The sequence below is a fragment of the Astatotilapia calliptera genome, chromosome 14 (assembly GCF_964374335.1).
Source record: "Astatotilapia calliptera chromosome 14, fAstCal68.1, whole genome shotgun sequence".
In the NCBI taxonomy this organism is placed as follows: domain Eukaryota; kingdom Metazoa; phylum Chordata; class Actinopteri; order Cichliformes; family Cichlidae; genus Astatotilapia; species Astatotilapia calliptera.
Genome location: NC_137435.1, coordinates 11930281 through 11947206, shown reverse-complemented (window position 1 = coordinate 11947206; position 16926 = coordinate 11930281). Strand labels below are relative to the sequence as shown.

Below are 16926 nucleotides of genomic sequence, written 5' to 3'. Positions count from 1 at the left end.
CATAATCCTCCTGTCGTGCCCTATCAACAACTCTCTCTAGTCTCCTTCCAGTTCTACAGCTAGATAACCAGATACGTTCCTGTGGGGTTTGTAAATATGCAATTTTAGCTGTTCACAAACAGTCATACAAACTTCATCACATGTCAGTGTCAAGCTGTTCAAATCCGATAAAAGGGTTAAAATCAAGATTCTTAAGCTCTGAACATCATTAATCAACCCAGGATTAAACTTTGTTATAACTAATGCCATGGCTAACAGCAATATTGGAAAACACAAAGTTATACTTCTATTTGATGTTTTATGTCATCCCCTTTCCCTTTACTCCAAGTCCCTCTTTTAACTCTGAGATCTTTTATCCGATTACTCGTAAAGTAATCTGTGTCATTGATCATTCAACTCACTTCGATTCAAAAAAACTTTATTGATCCCGAAGGTTGGCCCGAAAGGAAATTGGGTAGATCATGTGCAGATGTTTGAGATTCTAGACTTCTCTACAAATGCAAATAAATTCACTCAGATATAATCACACTTGTGATGTTGTGACATAAGTACCAGAAAGTAAACTTTTAATTATTTTCAAAATAATGCTTGTTTTTTAAAGTCATTAGATGTATGCTGTATAATCATTCTAAAATTGAAACAGAACAGTTAAAATAATCCTTGAAAGTCCAAAATTACCATCACATTCATGCTTACAATTAGTGTAAGTAATATTCTGACCACAACTGTATCTCCAGGCTTGCCTTCTTTTAACAATGCAATATTGTCACAGTTAAGAAAATCCTTACAGCGTGTTCTGATAGGTCCCTGAAAAGCTTTCAGCTTGTGCAAAATGCCACAGAGGTCATAGTTCTCTCATATTCATGTCTCTTCATTGGATCTCTGTTATATGCAGAATTTAATCTAAAATCCCTCCTCTAACATAAAGTTCTAAATGACCAGTCCCATCATATCTTAAAGACCTCATAGTACCATATTATCACAATATAGCACTTTGTTCTCAGAGTTTGGCTGACTTGTGAGTTTTTGAAAGTAAAATGGGAGGCAGAGCCTTCAGCGATCAGGATGTGCTCCTCGTGAGTTTGGGCTCAGGAAACCTCTCTCCTTTTATTATTGGGCTCTAAACTTTCCTTTTTGCTTTTAACTTTAGCTCATGTGACCCTGAACAATCCTTTAATTAGGCTCAGGCTGTTGGTGAATTGCCCAGGATGCACTGAGCTCCTCTCTTCTAATTTCCTCTTTCACTCCCCATGCATTTATAAGCCACAACTGCATCTCATTTCCATATTTTATACTTCCTCCTCTTTGTCCGTGCTCTCTTTGGATCTTTCTGCAGGTATCTCTGGCTCAAGTGTTGTCTCCCCTTTCTTTCTGTCCTTACTTTGTTGTCACCAGAACCATGGTGGCCGCACTCCAAAGACTGCTCTTCCTGTTAAAAGGGAGTTTTGACGTTTGACTTCCAACTATACCTGTAATGCCTAAAAAAGGAAACTGACAAGCTGACTTTCTCTTTTATTATATTTTAAGATATTTGCCTCTATTCACTGGCCACCTTATTAGAATCACAAGTTCAGCTGCTCATTGAATCAAATATCTAATCAGCAAAATCACACAGCAGAAACTCAACGCATTTAGGAACGTAGACTCGGAATAGATGACATTCATGTGACTTGAATGTGACATGGCTGCTGGTGCCAGACCTGCTGATCTGAGTATCTGAGTATCTGATCTGCTGATACTGGGATTTTCATGCACAGCCATCTCTAGGGTTTAGGAAGAATGGTCCAAAAAAAGAAAAAAAAACATCCAGTGAGCAGCAATTTTCTGAGTGAAAATGATTTGATGATGCATTAGATCAGAGCAGAATCAGAATCTTATCAGACTGTTTTCAGCTGATAAGAAGGCAATGTGATTTACATGTATGCAGATGAGCATCTCTGAAAGCACAACATTCAAACTGTGAAGAAGGTGGTCCAGAGCAACAGAAGACCACTCCAGGTACCTGGGATGATGAACCTTGACGAACACAACTTGGATCCATGTGGATCCATCCGGCGTTGTATCAGTGGTTTAGGCTGCTCGTGGTGGTGGTGTAATGGAGTGAGGGACATTCCCTTCCCATAATTTTGGCTCCTTAATACAAATTCAGCGTTGTTTAAATGCAACAGCCTACCTGAGTGGTGGTTTTGACATGTCCATCTTCTGATGGCTGCTTCCAGCAGGATAAGACATGTCACAAAGCTCAAATCACCTCAAACTGGTTTCTTGAACATGACAATGAGTTTATTGTACTCAAACAGCTTCCACAGTCAACAGATCTCGACCCAATAGGTAAACGGTTATCAAACAAGCTACTGAAAGGGTGTGTGGAAATTTAATTAAAGCACACTAAAGTTCCCATCTTCATAGTAATACAGGAATCTCTCACAAAGAACAAGAGCTCGGTTCAGTGATCCATATTTAGCCAGGAGTCAAAGAGAATGATGGATGGCAGTGGCACAGGAAAATAAATGATATGAACCTTTTACAAATAAGACAGATCTTAAATCATTTACTTTAACGAAAACAGACTGCTACCGTGACACTCCAAATAGTACTTCTACAATGAGCTCATCACGTGTCATGACTAGCTTACTAAGAGGTCTGTTGATCTGTGAGTGGCTGTAAAGAAGACATCATTTTATAAATAATTCTCCAGTTAGCACCACATGACTTAGGTACAGCTTTCCTGCAGGAGCAGCTTCTTTCATCTCTGCAGGACCAGGCTGCACCCCCACTGAACTGCACTGATTAAAAGCATCCACTCCAGTTTGTCAAACCTCAGAAATGACCTTTGCAAAGAGGGCCAGTCCATTTCTCAGTAAACAAGACAAAGAAAAAAAAGTGCCATGCTATAAGCGTGTGCATTCGGCATAGGAAATTTTATTAATGTCTACACTGTGTTTTGCCCACAGCTAACCCGATGAACATTTTCTATGGATCTTAAATTATTTTTATTACATGTTAATAAGTAAATTCCCGCACTTAACCTTCAAATATATAACTATATTATAGTATTTTTTTTAAAAAGGTTAGAAAACATTTACATCAATTTACACCTGAAGGCCTCTGAATGTCATCTCAAGTCATTCCCTTCTGTTCTATTAAAAGCCACTGATGTGGATAAATCCCTGAACTGATTTATGATCTTTGAAGGCACACACTGAACTTGTCTTTTTGTCTGAGAAATACTGTAGCGTTAAATCTCTAGGCAATATGTAATTCATTACAGTGGTTAGATAACCATGCAGGAGAGTTTCACAAAAGAACGTAATCAAATAAATTTCTCACAGGGAGAATTTGTTAGACGAACCACTCGATCTGAAGTCTGTACTGAGGTCTGAATATGAAAACTGTTGAAAAATTATGTTCCTCCTGTCAGTACTCTTTGTTTCATAAATATTTATACTGCTCCGTACTGGGAGAGCATCTTCTTATTTTCTCAAAACACAAAGCATGTAGATGTAGACGTTCATTGATTTTGTCGATTGTGATTAAAAAAAGCTCATTCACTAAGAAAAATTCAAGAAAAAGTCTTTTAATCCAAAAATAAAGTGCAGCAGTTCCGGTGTTAATCCTGAGGACCTTGAAGTGAAAGCACAAGGGAAGGGTAGACGTAAAACTAAGCAGAAAAGAAAGAAAATGCTAAATCTTTAAAATCAAAGGAAGTTCTGCTCATTGAAATGTAATAAAAATGTTCCTGTATGTACTTTTTTCTGCCTCATTAACTCTTATTTCCTGTGAGGATGCGCCTGATAAGAAGAAAGTACAAAGTAGGGCTGCTCAATTAATCGAATTTTAATCACGATTACGATCAACGATCATTAAAAATAACTGAGCCGATTATTAGCCCCTCCCTCATGCTTTACTCTCGCGCCGCTCCGTGTGGCAAATCGAGCGCAAATCGAGCGCACCTCTCTGCATTTCGAACACGTGTCACAACAATTAAGAACAGCGGTCCCCAACCTTTTTTGCGCCACGGACCTGTTTATGCCCGACAATATTTTCATGGACCGGCCTTTAAGGTGTCGCGGATAAATACAACAAAATAAAACTAGTTCCGGTACCGAAAAAAAGAACATTTATTCATAACACAGGTGAAAAAACCAAGGAAAAACCGAGTAAACGATAAACACGATAAAAACCCTGAAAACTATACATTTCACACCTGAGCCTCAACTCTCGCGGCCCGGTACCAAATGACTCACGGACCGGTACCGGTCCGAGGCCCGGGGGTTGGGGACCGCTGATTAAGAGGACCCGAGGGAAGCTCGGAAAGCTAAGCAGAAGTTATTTGGAGAGGAGAGTGACTGCTGTTGGTTGAAAAGAGAGGTAAAAAAAAAACTTCAGTGGTGTGGAAACATTATGGGTTCGCAGAGTCAGACGTGGATCAAGTAGACACAGTGTGTAAACTTTGCCACAGTGTCGTAGCTGCACCACAGAGCAACACTGCAAAGTTCACTAAACATAGATGTTTACATTTTTCATTTATTTTTTATATTGCAAACATTTGCACTGTTATCAGTATTTGCACACTATTTTATATTATTTTTTGACAATCTTTAAAGTCATTATTCAATACATTGTTGTTGTTAAATAAATATCGTCAAATAATCGAGATCTCAATTTCAGTGAAAATAATCGTGATTATCATTTTTGCCATAATCGAGCAGCCCTAGTACAAAGCATCCGACATATAAGAGATCAAGCCATCCATGGTCTTGTTTAAAATTTAGCGACAGTCTTGAATAGATTGAAAAAAATATTAGAACATTGGTGCTTATAAAGAATTGTGTTTTATCAGATGCTTTGCATGCACACAAACAAACTGAGGAGCACAAAGAATGAACGCAGATATGCATGTTTCATGCTCAGTGATTTTTTTTCCACAGGCATCCAAGTACATATCTCTGCCAGCCTTGTGTTTATTAGCTGCTTTCAAAATATTCTTGTTATCTAACTGATCAATTACAAAATATTCACCACATGCAAGGTAGCCTGACCGGTCTCTTCCACTTTAAATTATGCCTTGGACTGTGTAGGAGGTTGTTTTCTCAAGTGGTTTTGATGCAGAAGCTAAGTTAATCACCCTTTCCGATATTAGGCTGGCATCAAAGAACTCAGTGTAATGTGAAGCGGTCACTGGTAATAACATAATCTCTGTAAACATATTCCTGCATAAAATCATGTAGACTGTCTAGGCAATGGACAACACATACTACATTTGCTCCCACAGCTCTCTGGTTTCTGTTTGTAGACATTTTGTAGGTACAGTACTGAACAATTCTGTCTGTGCATCCTAATGCAGTCCATGTAGAGAGCAGAAGAAGAGCGCACTGGTCAAAATACAATCTCTACTATTGTCTTGTCAGCCATTGTATGACAAGAGTTGCTTTTTATTAGCTGTTTTAATTATAAGCACATGTATACAAAGACTAGAAACACTGACTGGCATGTGGAACACAAGTGTTGACCTGGACATCGACATTATCCATTGTCTAAACATCCGCTGGCTTCATCAAAGCCCTCTAAACATTGTTTGCTTTTCTCAGCGGCTTAAGATACCAGACAATAGCTGGTGTTTTCCCAGATTGATTGAATAATACAGTGATGCGAACTCTGGAGGTCTGTCCAGCTTTAAACCTGCATTTCTTTATTGTTGTTATAAATTAGATTTACAGTGGAGGACAAACAAAGCTTAAGCTATTTTCACACATTCTCTGCATCCCTGAACTTCTCTATGACTTACCTGACAGATGTGCCCAGATCGGACATTAGCCAATGTTTAACCTGCCAGCTCCCTATTTACAAAGTCCATGTGATGTCAGATTAACCTGATATATTCACTGCTGGTGAGTAAGTCTTATGTTTGCTGCCTGGTGCACATTCAGGTCTCTCTCTCACCTCCTTTCTCAGAGAGCAAATGCATCTGAAATGGTCAATTTTCTGTTGTGGAAACTCCAGAAAACATCCCAGCCTGATTCTCCAGAAATTGTCCAAAGTTCATGTGTAAAATTGCCTTTTGTCACCAGATCTTTGATGTGAACTGGCTGTATTGAATCCAAATAGCCATTGTCCAAAACACCAGCAGCTCTTGTTTGTTACTAGCAACTGTGAGTACCACCTCCACTGTTTTCAACTGATCTGTAATTCATAATATTCTACTTTCTCGTTAAAACCACATTAAGAAATCATGATAACTACAAAAACAATCATCATCGTGAAACTCTGTCAATATAATGGTGTCAATGCATTTATATGCAAGTTTTTAGTGGACCAAATAAGAGATGTTGCCCTGAACACAAGACACTAATGAACTGAATAAATCTGATTCAGTGATTTAACTGATTTGATACTTGGTTATGTGACTGTATACAGTGCCTGCCAGCCTTTGAGCTTTGACTAAAGTGACTAGAATCAGCACAGGGAAATTTGATTTCTACGTCTCTAAAATTATACTTATGATGTTTCCTGGAAAAGAGCCTGGTTAAACAAAGTTTGCACGTCCCGGTGACGAAGGTCAAGCTGCTTAAAATATGGATATTTTCCTAAGGATTTATTGTTGGGAACAAAACCTTCAAAAGCCAATACATGTTAACCATTTATTCTATCATAGTATCTATTAGTGTCAAGTGGACACTAATGCTGGCCAATCAAATACATGGAAGGGTCGACACCTGGCATCATTATAATTATTTACCATTTTATTCTGCAAAAAACTATAAATTGCAAGAAATCTGATGACCTGTAAGAGTTATAAAACTGCCTCAAAGAAGATATCTTACTGTGCAAAAGGCCTCCGTGCCTCCTGGTAGCAAACACACACTGAGGGCTATTTTGGGTCTGCAGTTCAAAATTAGAAAATATTACCCTGTACTCATTATGACTTAATAAGATGAAATCAGGGCAGTTCTTTCACTTCTTTTGGCCCTTAGTGGTCAAAAATGACTTAATGTAGCTTTAAATACAAGCTACAGTCCATTTACGATCTGGCCGCAATTATCATCATTCAGTGGGAAATTTTCACTATCATTCCAGGCAATTTGGACCTTCACTATGGATGTGTGAGCAGTGTAAAAACATCACTGCGCAGATGTCTGTGTGTGTGTGTGTGTGTGTGTGTGTGTGTGTGTGTGTGTGTGTGTGTGTGTGTGTGTGTGTGTGTGTGTGTGTGTGTGTGCGTGCAGAAAATACCGTGCGACTGGTCCTCCATGTGTCCCAGCGTTTCGATCTGCTCCACCAGGTCATTTGAGTTCCACTGACTCATCCCCAGCAGAATGGCGCTCTTCCCCTCCATAACATCTGCTGGGACACGCACACACAAAATGAAGTAAGGACAGTGCAGCAAAAACAAAGGCCTGTTCTTCTTTCTGCATATCAATAATATGCCAAGTTATTGAAGCTTAAACTGATCAAAGTGAAACAACATTAAAGGCTCAACTCATTTTGCCAGAGTAGACTTCTTCTCTGTTGCTTCCTGGCATCTCACATGTTCTCATGTAAAACTTTTAGCACTTCTTCTACCACCTTACACCTGTAGCAAATGGTCGACACTCTTACATTTTTATTTTGGTTTGCCAAACAGTGTAAGTTTATGCCAAATGCAAACACATCTTAGTGTGTGGCAGCCAACAACTTGGCAAATAACCAAAAGAAAAGCATAAATAGCTATTTATGCCTTTCATCGCCACATAAGTGAATCACAGACATTGTTTATTAATGTCTAAAACATTTGGCACTGCACACATGTCTGATAAGCACATACCTTTCACATTGACTTGCTATTGTGTTGTCTTAAATTGGGCAAATTGATCTTTCACGTAGCTGTTAGATGATCTGAACACCTGGAAAAGTCAGTTAATAAATTGTAGAGCAGCTGAAAGTGTGAATATTTTTAAACCTAAATTTAGAATCTAACTGTGGCGGAGGCGTGGCCCCGGGCGCAGCTGCAGGGGAGGAGTGCAGCAGAAGGCTCAACAGGGCGGCGCTGCGAGGCCGGTAAGAACAGCTGATGGTGTTTATGTACTGATGATGGTCTCCCTCCGCTGTGTTTATAGTGAGACGGGGAGGGGCGGCCAGAGGAGAGATCAGCTGGGCTCGTGAGCTGTCAGACTGTACGACTGAGTCAGCTGTCAAAACAACAACACTCAAAGCTTCAATAAATGTGGAAGTTGGCAGTACATACCTGTGTGTGCGTGTGTCTGTGCCTGGTGTATTCCACAAGTGGTGCCGAAACCCAGGACAGGGCCGGTGGGGGAATGTCCGACCCACAGGCCGCGCCACCCGCCCAGCCTCTGCAGTTCTTGGCGCAGATGCTAGCGGAGATGGCGACGATGAGCCGGGATCAGGCGGCCGACCAGCGTGCCCACCTGGCCGCGCTGCAGGAGCAGACGGACCGACAGACGCAAATTCTGGAACGGCTGGTCGGGGCCGCTGCCACGCCGAAGCCCTCGCCACTGTCGGTGGCGGTGCCCCGGATGGGGGACGGGGACGACCCACAAATTTTTTTGGAGACCTTCCGTGCCACGGCGGAGGCTTGCCAATGGCCGCGGGAGGAGTGGGCTCCGCGGCTGCTCCCCCTGCTGTCTGGGGAGGCACAAACAGCGGCCCTGAGTCTGCCTCCGGCGTCGAGGAGCAGCTTCCCGGACGTGAGCCGGGCGGTGGTGGACAGGCTGGGGCTCACCGCCGAAGACCATCGCCGGCGGTTCCGGGCCTGTCGGCTGGCTACAACGGACCGACCATTCGCCTGGGCCCGGCAGCTGCGCGACGCGGCGGTGCGCTGGCTGCAACCGGGGGCATCGGAGGGCGAGACGAAGCTGGTGGACAAGGTGGTGCTGGAGCAGTTCACGGAGGGGTTGCCAGCGGAGACGGCGAGATGGGTCCGGTGCCACCGGCCCGCAAGCTTGGAGGTAGCAGTGACGCTGGCGGAGGACCACCTTGCCGCTGGAGCAGGGGAACCCGGGGACGCCGGACGGAGGCCGAACAAACAGGCCCCAGTGCCGGCCCCGAGGCGCCGTGTGCCGGCACCAGGGCAGGCCGAGCGGCTGCCGGCGCTGAGCCCCACTAACCCTTTCGCGGCGTTGGTGCCGTCCAGGGGAGCCGAGCCAAGTGGAGCCGCCCCCGAGCCACGGAGAGCAGCACAGACGCCGGGGCCGGAGTGTTGGAAGTGCGGGCAGCCGGGGCACCTGAGGAGGGATTGTCCGCTTATGGAAGTGGGGCAGGTGTTCCGCGTTGCTGGCGCCCCAGCACCCTCCCCCGGTCCAGGAGGGACATACAGTATTCCGGTAAGGACTCGAGGGGGTATACGCCAGGCGTTGGTGGACACGGGCTGCACGCAGACCCTCGTACACCAAAGCTTGGTTCGCCCCGGGGCATTGCTGGAGGCAGAATGGGTGGAGGTGAGGTGTGTGCATGGTGACGTTCACAGGTATCCCATAGTGCCGCTGTTATTAAAGTATAAGGGCAAAATGCATAGAGTGACGGCGGCGGTTAGCCCGCGCCTGTCGCACCCCCTGATTCTGGGTACCAATTGGCCGGGGTTTCATCAGTTACTGGGGCAGTACGCGGGGGTGCGATCACGACCGGAAGCGGGGTGTAGCGTGTGCGCGGCATTCAGCGGTGACGCGGGGTCGTCCGACACCGACTCCGGGGGGGAGGAGCCGGCGGGTCCCTCACGGGACGTCCCGCCGGCCCCGGAAGTGTCCCCCATGGGTGATTTCCCACTGGAGCAGTCTCGTGACGGCACCCTACGCTCAGCCTTTGACCAAGTGATGGCTATTGATGGTCACGTGGTGCGCCCTGAGGCCGCGCAGACCTACCCGCGTTTCGTTTTATTAAACGACCGGTTATATCGAGTGAGTCGTGACACTCAGACCGAGGAAACACACACCCAGTTGTTGGTGCCGCAGGGCCGCCGGGAAACGCTTTTCCAGGCGGCCCACTATAACCCCATGGCAGGGCATATGGGCTACGAGAAAACTCTGGAGCGAATAACGGCCCGATTTTATTGGCCGGGCATCCGAGCGGATGTGCGCCGCTGGTGCGCGTCCTGCCCGGACTGCCAACTTGTTAACCAGCCGGCCATACCGAAGGCGCCGTTGCGCCCTCTCCCCCTCATTGAGGTCCCGTTTGAGCGCATCGGCATGGACCTCATCGGGCCGTTTCACCGGAGTGCACGCGGCTACCGCTTTGTGTTAGTCCTGGTGGATTACGCAACGCGGTACCCGGAAGCAGTTCCGCTGCGCACCATCTCTGCAAAGAGTGTGGCGCAGGCACTGTTTCAGGTCATCTCCCGAGTCGGAATCCCGAAAGAGATACTGACTGACCAGGGCACGTCGTTTATGTCTCGTACACTGCGGGAACTGTACGAATTACTGGGCATTAAATCTATTCGGACCAGCGTCTACCACCCTCAGACTGACGGGCTGGTGGAGCGGCTGAATAAGACTTTAAAGTCCATGATTCGGAAGTTCATTAACGAGGATGAACGCAATTGGGATCACTGGCTAGACCCTCTGTTATTCGCAGTGCGGGAGGTGCCCCAGGCCTCCACGGGATTTTCTCCCTTTGAACTGCTGTTCGGCAGGAGGCCACGTGGGGTGCTCGACCTGATTAAAGAAAGCTGGGAGGACGGTCCGAGCCCCGCCAAAAATGAGATTCAGTACGTGTTGGACCTGAGAGCAAAACTCCACACTTTGGGGAGGTTGTCACGGGAGAATTTGCTCCAGGCTCAGCAGCGTCAGCAACGCCTGTATGACAGAGGGGCTAGGCTCAGGCAATTCTCACCGGGAGATAAAGTGCTTGTGTTACTCCCTACTTCCAGCTCGAAGTTGCTCGCCAAGTGGCAAGGACCCTTTGTGATCACACGGCGAGTCGGGGACGTGGACTATGAGGTCGCTCGGTCGGACAGGGGAGGAGCCACGCAGATTTATCACCTCAATCTCCTCAAACTGTGGCGAGAGGTTGAAACCGCTTCTCTGGTGAGCTTGGTGAAGGAGAGAGATGAGTTGGGGCCCGAGGTGCCAAATTCTATCATTCCCGCCTCCCTCCCTTGTGATGACCATCTCACACAGGCCCAGAGAGCGGATGTTGTCGCGTTGCAACAGCGTTTTGCGGACGTGTTCTCCCCCCTGCCCGGCCGGACGTCCCTCATCGAGCACCATTTCGTGACGCAGCCTGGCGTGACGGTGCGTTCACGGCCCTACAGGCTCCCGGAGCACAAGCGAAAAATCGTGCAGAGGGAATTGGCGGAAATGCTGAGGATGGGAGTAATAGAAGAGTCGCACAGCGCCTGGTGTAGCCCCATCGTTCTGGTGGCGAAGAAGGATGGGTCTATACGGTTCTGTGTCGACTATCGCAGGGTGAACGAAGTGTCACGCTTTGATGCCTACCCCATGCCTCGGGTCGACGAGCTCCTGGACCGGTTAGGCACGGCCCGCTTTTTCACGACACTGGACTTAACCAAGGGCTATTGGCAGATTCCCTTGTCTGCCGAGGCCAGGGAGAAAACGGCCTTCTCCACTCCGTACGGTTTGTACCAGTTCGTGACACTTCCGTTCGGCCTGTTCGGGGCCCCGGCCACTTTCCAGCGTCTCATGGACCGGGTACTGCGTCCGCACGCAGCGTATGCTGCCGCCTACCTGGATGACGTGATCATCCACAGCGACACCTGGGCGGAGCATGTGCTGCGGGTGGCCGCGGTCCTGGAGTCCCTGAGGGGGGCGGGGCTCACGGCCAATCCGAAGAAGTGCGCGGTTGGACGGAGGGAGGTGCAGTATCTGGGGTACCACCTGGGGGGCGGGCAGGTGCGTCCACAGGTGGAGAAGACGGCGGCTATCGCATCCTGCCCGCGCCCCAGGACGAAAAAGGAGGTGAGACGGTTCTTGGGGTTGGCGGGTTACTATCGTCGCTTTGTGCCGGGGTTTGCGCAGCTAACCAGCCCCCTGACCGATCTCACTCGAAAGGGTGCCCCGGATCTGGTCCAGTGGACGGGGCCGTGCCAGGCGGCGTTTGTGCAGGTGAAAAAGGCTCTCTGTGGGGAGCCGCTGCTTCACACTCCTAACTTTTCCCTCCCTTTTGTTCTGCAGACTGACGCCTCGGACAGAGGGCTGGGAGCCGTTTTGTCCCAGCAGGTGAGGGGGGCTGACCGCCCTGTCCTGTACATCAGCCGGAAGCTAGCGGAGCGCGAGCGCCGGTACAGCACCGTGGAGAAGGAGTGCCTGGCCATCCGGTGGGCGGTCAGCTCCCTGCGCTATTACCTCCTGGGACGCTCATTCACCCTCTGTTCGGACCACGCCCCGCTGCAGTGGCTCCACCGCATGAAGGATGCCAACGCCCGGATCACCCGGTGGTATCTGGCGTTGCAGCCCTTTAAGTTCAAGGTGATCCATAGGCCGGGGGCGCAGATGGCGGTGGCCGATTTCCTCTCTCGCTCGCGGGGGGGAGTTGGCTCGGCCGGACGGCTCCCCGGCCTCGAACGGGCGGTGGGGGTGTGTGGCGGAGGCGTGGCCCCGGGCGCAGCTGCAGGGGAGGAGTGCAGCAGAAGGCTCAACAGGGCGGCGCTGCGAGGCCGGTAAGAACAGCTGATGGTGTTTATGTACTGATGATGGTCTCCCTCCGCTGTGTTTATAGTGAGACGGGGAGGGGCGGCCAGAGGAGAGATCAGCTGGGCTCGTGAGCTGTCAGACTGTACGACTGAGTCAGCTGTCAAAACAACAACACTCAAAGCTTCAATAAATGTGGAAGTTGGCAGTACATACCTGTGTGTGCGTGTGTCTGTGCCTGGTGTATTCCACACTAACTCTTGACTTAGGGACATAACAGTTTCTATGGCAGGGATACTGCATTTGATAAATAATAAATACACCACTGGACCAAACCCAAGACAATATTCTGTGGTGTTAAGCTTTAAAAAGGTTATCTTATTATTGAGAACTTGGCAATTACATGCTTAAAAATAAGATATTGTTTATTGAATGGAGGACCAAGCACAAAAATGTTACTGGGATGTGTACTATCAACACAATAACTGGAAAATAAGCATCTGTAAAATGCAAAATATTTTTCAAATGCTGTTTTTCATGCAAAATAAATGTGATCCACGAGATCCAATAACATTTGTTAAGTCAAAATGAGTCACGAGATTGTTTTATTTTTGGTGTGCGGGGAGCCAACTTGCCTGCTGTGGACCTGGCTTGCATATGCTTCCAGCACACTGTGGAGTCATTTGTAACCTTAAACCTGCCAGTTGAAAGTAAATCTCAATTTTTTGCCATTAAGACCCGATTCTTGCGTTGGGCTCTTGGGCCCACTAACCTGAGCTCAAACATTTATTTAAAAAGAAATTGCATGTGATGGTAAAACAGTTCTACCAGATCCAGCTTCCTGTTTCACCAACGATGCTTGTAGCCTGCGTAACAGCTTATTAATGGCATTCTAGGAGAAACAGGCATTCTATCATGCTTCTTGCCTAGTTAGCAATGTTTTAAAGGGTATATTATATCGGTTTTATATTAGGTATGCTTTCTTTAAAACATAACTCACCACACTGTCATAGTAAATGATAGGCTCTACTCATCACAGCTTGTCATCCAGGACTGTTTGAGATGGGCCCTGTCATGCATGAAGAAACACCTCTACCTGACAGACTTTTCTCCCTAACATCTTGGCTGGCAGCCCTGAGAGACTCTGACGTAGAGCTACAAGCTCCGTCTATCTGGATCACACAGCAGCCAGAGTGCTGGTCACAGTTTGTCTTTTGCTATCTGCTCTGATTCTTTCACCCTCTGTGCCCCCTCTTTCCACTTCAATTACACAGTACTGGGATGAATATAATGATGCAGAAACACACACAGACACACACAAACACACTCGCAGTTTCAGACACATAGACAAGCACTAAGAAAAGGGAAAGCACTAAGGAGGAGACGCATATTTGATCCAAGCAAAGCGTTTCAGGATGTAAGAGGCCAGGTTTTTGGACAGGGGGAGAATGTAAAGTGGGTTTTACACAAAACCATGAAAACACAGGTTACTGAATATCTGTGGAAGGGAGAGCAGAGCAACAATACTCATCCAAGAGGCTCCTCTGAGAAGCAAAATGTATTCACAATGAACAAAAAAACCTCCACTTAAGCTAAAATCAGCATGGCACAGAAATAAGCTGCACACAATTTCATCTGCAAATGAGTAAAATAGTAACACCAGCTCAGGAAATCAGGTGGAGCACAATGAAATGTGCTGATAAGCAAGAGGGTAGTAAAGCCATTTATGTCCACCGCATCTCTGGCTTCTGGAGTATACGAAGGAACAGCTAAATCGGATTTGAAGAACAGGTATAAAGAGGAATGGAAGTGTGAGATTTGACTGCAGCTGACAGCCCTGAGGGAGGGAAAAAAGAGATTTAAAAACATCTCTCAACCTGTCAGCTCGCAGTCAGTTGTTGTCAGAGTGGAAGCTGCCTCGACTGACCCTGACCACGCCGGTGTTTTAACAATTCTCAATTTCTTCGTCTCATCAGAATGAGTTGGTTGCAGGAAAGGAATACCAAAATACTACTTCGGGCTTTATTTTAGGTCCATTCAACTTCCGATGACTTGCTACGAAAATGAGATTGCTTCGGGGATTATCCAACAAAATGGTATAAAAAGGATGAGTCGGGTAAGTAGGCTGCTGAAGATGGATGGCACTGAAGTATCACGCGCAGGTCACATCCAGACAATAAATATGTGATCAATTATACAAAAGCCAAAAAGTGTATAAAGGATGTGTAGACACAAGTTTATGCCTGAAGAGGAAGGTTTTAGTTTTTCATCGTGTACTTCAAAGTTATATCAGCCATCTGACTTTTTGTTGTTGAAGGCATATTAGAAATATTTAAATCAAGTCTTTTAATGTGTGAATTATCTGCTCTGTCAGTGTGACCTCCTCTTTACACATGATTTTCTTGAATTCAAACAGTTTGACAAAAGTATTGCGTGATTTGAACAACTGATTTTATCAAAAGTCCCTAAGTATCGATTCCAAATATTAAACTTGATTCTTTTCTCTGGAACTCTCAGTATGAGGTCCAACGAGTGGCTGATGAGAGTGAAGATGATTAGAGAGTTGAGAGAGACAGCAAATCCACAGAGGACAAATAAAGTGGCTGATAACCATTTCTGTGATTAAGAAAAAAAACAACAACATCTAACCAAGTCAAGATCAATCTCGTAGAGGTATCATTACTAAGGTCTACAATCAAGAGACACCTGCATGAATACAGACGGTTTATGACAAGCTGCAAACCCCTGGTTAGATTAATGAACAGGAAGAACGGATTTGAATTTGCCAGAGAACACCTAAAAGAGCCTGCACGACGCTGGAGAAATTCCTCACGCAAATGAAACCAAGATTAACTTTTTAACTTGTATCAGAAAGACAAGAAGAATAAAGTATAGAGAAAGAGAGAAGCATGCTGCATTATCTGATAACATGGGGCCAGCAGGGTGCCAGTTTAGCTCGATGGGATAAGCAGGTAATCATATCTTGCATAGCTGAGAGCAGCTGGCCTGGGTTCGAATCTGACCCACGACTTTTTACCACATATCTTCCCCTCTTTCTCTCCCTCTGCTTTCCTGTCACTGTACCTTTTTAAATAAAGCTGAAAAAAAGAATGGTGGCATAGCTATGGCATGTACAGCTGCCAGTGGAACTGGGTCATTAATGTTTATTGATGATCGGTCTCCTGATAGAAGTAGCAGAATGAATTGTGACATGTACAGATTCTCTGCTCAGATTCAGCTAAATGCTGGAAAACCGATTGGACAGCGTTTCAAAGTACAAATGCATAACGACCCAAGCATGCGGCAAAAGCAACTCCAGAGTTTCTGAAAGCAAAGAAGCCGGATGTTCTTGAATTGTTCGTCAAGCCCCTCTGAACATGTGGAGCTATTCTACAAAAATAGCTGTAATTCCTGCAATAATTTTGTTAAAACCATTGAATTACAGCTGAAAGTCTGCACTTCAATCACATCTTGATTGCTGGGTTTAAAATCCCTTGTGGTGATGTACAGAAGCAAAATTACAAAAGAAAATGTCCAAATTTCAATGGACCTGACTGCAATTGTACAATCAGCTACACTAGCTGAGCTACTCAGCTTGTTCACAACTAGCGAAGTGTAGAGCTTGGCAATACATGAAAACATCTCTCCCATGCAGCCATATCACCATTCAGCCCTTCACCATAGCAACAGGGGTCGCCAGCGGTGGACATTTAATCTGACATTAGAAATCAATTTTGATTAATTATGTGATATAACCTTTTCAGAATTTAGCAGCCTTGTCACTGCTGCCCCAAACTGCTGACTGCAGTGACCCTGAAGCTGCATGATCAATATAAGCACTCACCATTACTTTGATGATGAATCTGTTCTTCTTCTTCACATCACAAACTGGGGGTTGGGGGAGGGGGGGGCAGTATAAGAGGAGGAAGTAGGTGTAGCTCCTGCAGGGGCCCTGTAATTTTTAGTGACTGACATTCTATGTTGGTTGCTGCATATAAGCAAATGTCCAAAACTTACAGTTTTTTAATATTACTTTGTCTTTTTCTTTGGACAAGTAATCATCACATAAGCCCTGGAGGGCCCTAAACCAAACTAAAGATAACTACTCGATTACTACACTGTTTATTATCTCTATTAATAGAGGATGTGTCACGATCCTGGGATGTTTGACCCAGCGCTTTGAGTTTTAATATATTCTCATGTTTATGGTTTATTTTTTAAATTCATTTAGTCATCTTAATCTCCTCGGTCGCTCAGTTATAGTTCTTTGTTTATTAGACTCCCTCAGTGTCGTCACCCCCTATGTTTAAGTCTCCTTTGTCGGTTCATCATGTTGAGTCTGCTT

The 16926-nt window shown here is 45.8% G+C and overlaps 2 protein-coding genes across 4 annotated transcripts in view; one reads left to right on the top strand and one right to left on the bottom strand.

Moving 5' to 3' along the window:
• The window catches only part of pitpnm3 (PITPNM family member 3), a 111514-nt gene that overhangs the window by 60730 nt on the left and 33858 nt on the right, over positions 1-16926 (bottom strand). For 2 of the 3 annotated variants that reach the window (XM_026191489.2, XM_026191492.2), the window contains exon 3: positions 7234-7344. In XM_026191489.2, coding sequence (XP_026047274.1) covers positions 7234-7344 — 111 coding nt within the window. The remainder of the gene's footprint in view (positions 1-7233; positions 7345-16926) is intronic. The other variant, XM_026191491.2, reaches the window with a different exon arrangement.
• LOC145420013 (uncharacterized) lies at positions 7948-12806 on the top strand. The gene is made up of 2 exons (XM_080288702.1): positions 7948-12160; positions 12281-12806. Exons 1-2 carry the CDS (start codon positions 8202-8204, stop codon positions 12612-12614), a joined length of 4293 nt encoding a protein of 1430 aa, XP_080144828.1. The 5' UTR covers positions 7948-8201; the 3' UTR covers positions 12615-12806.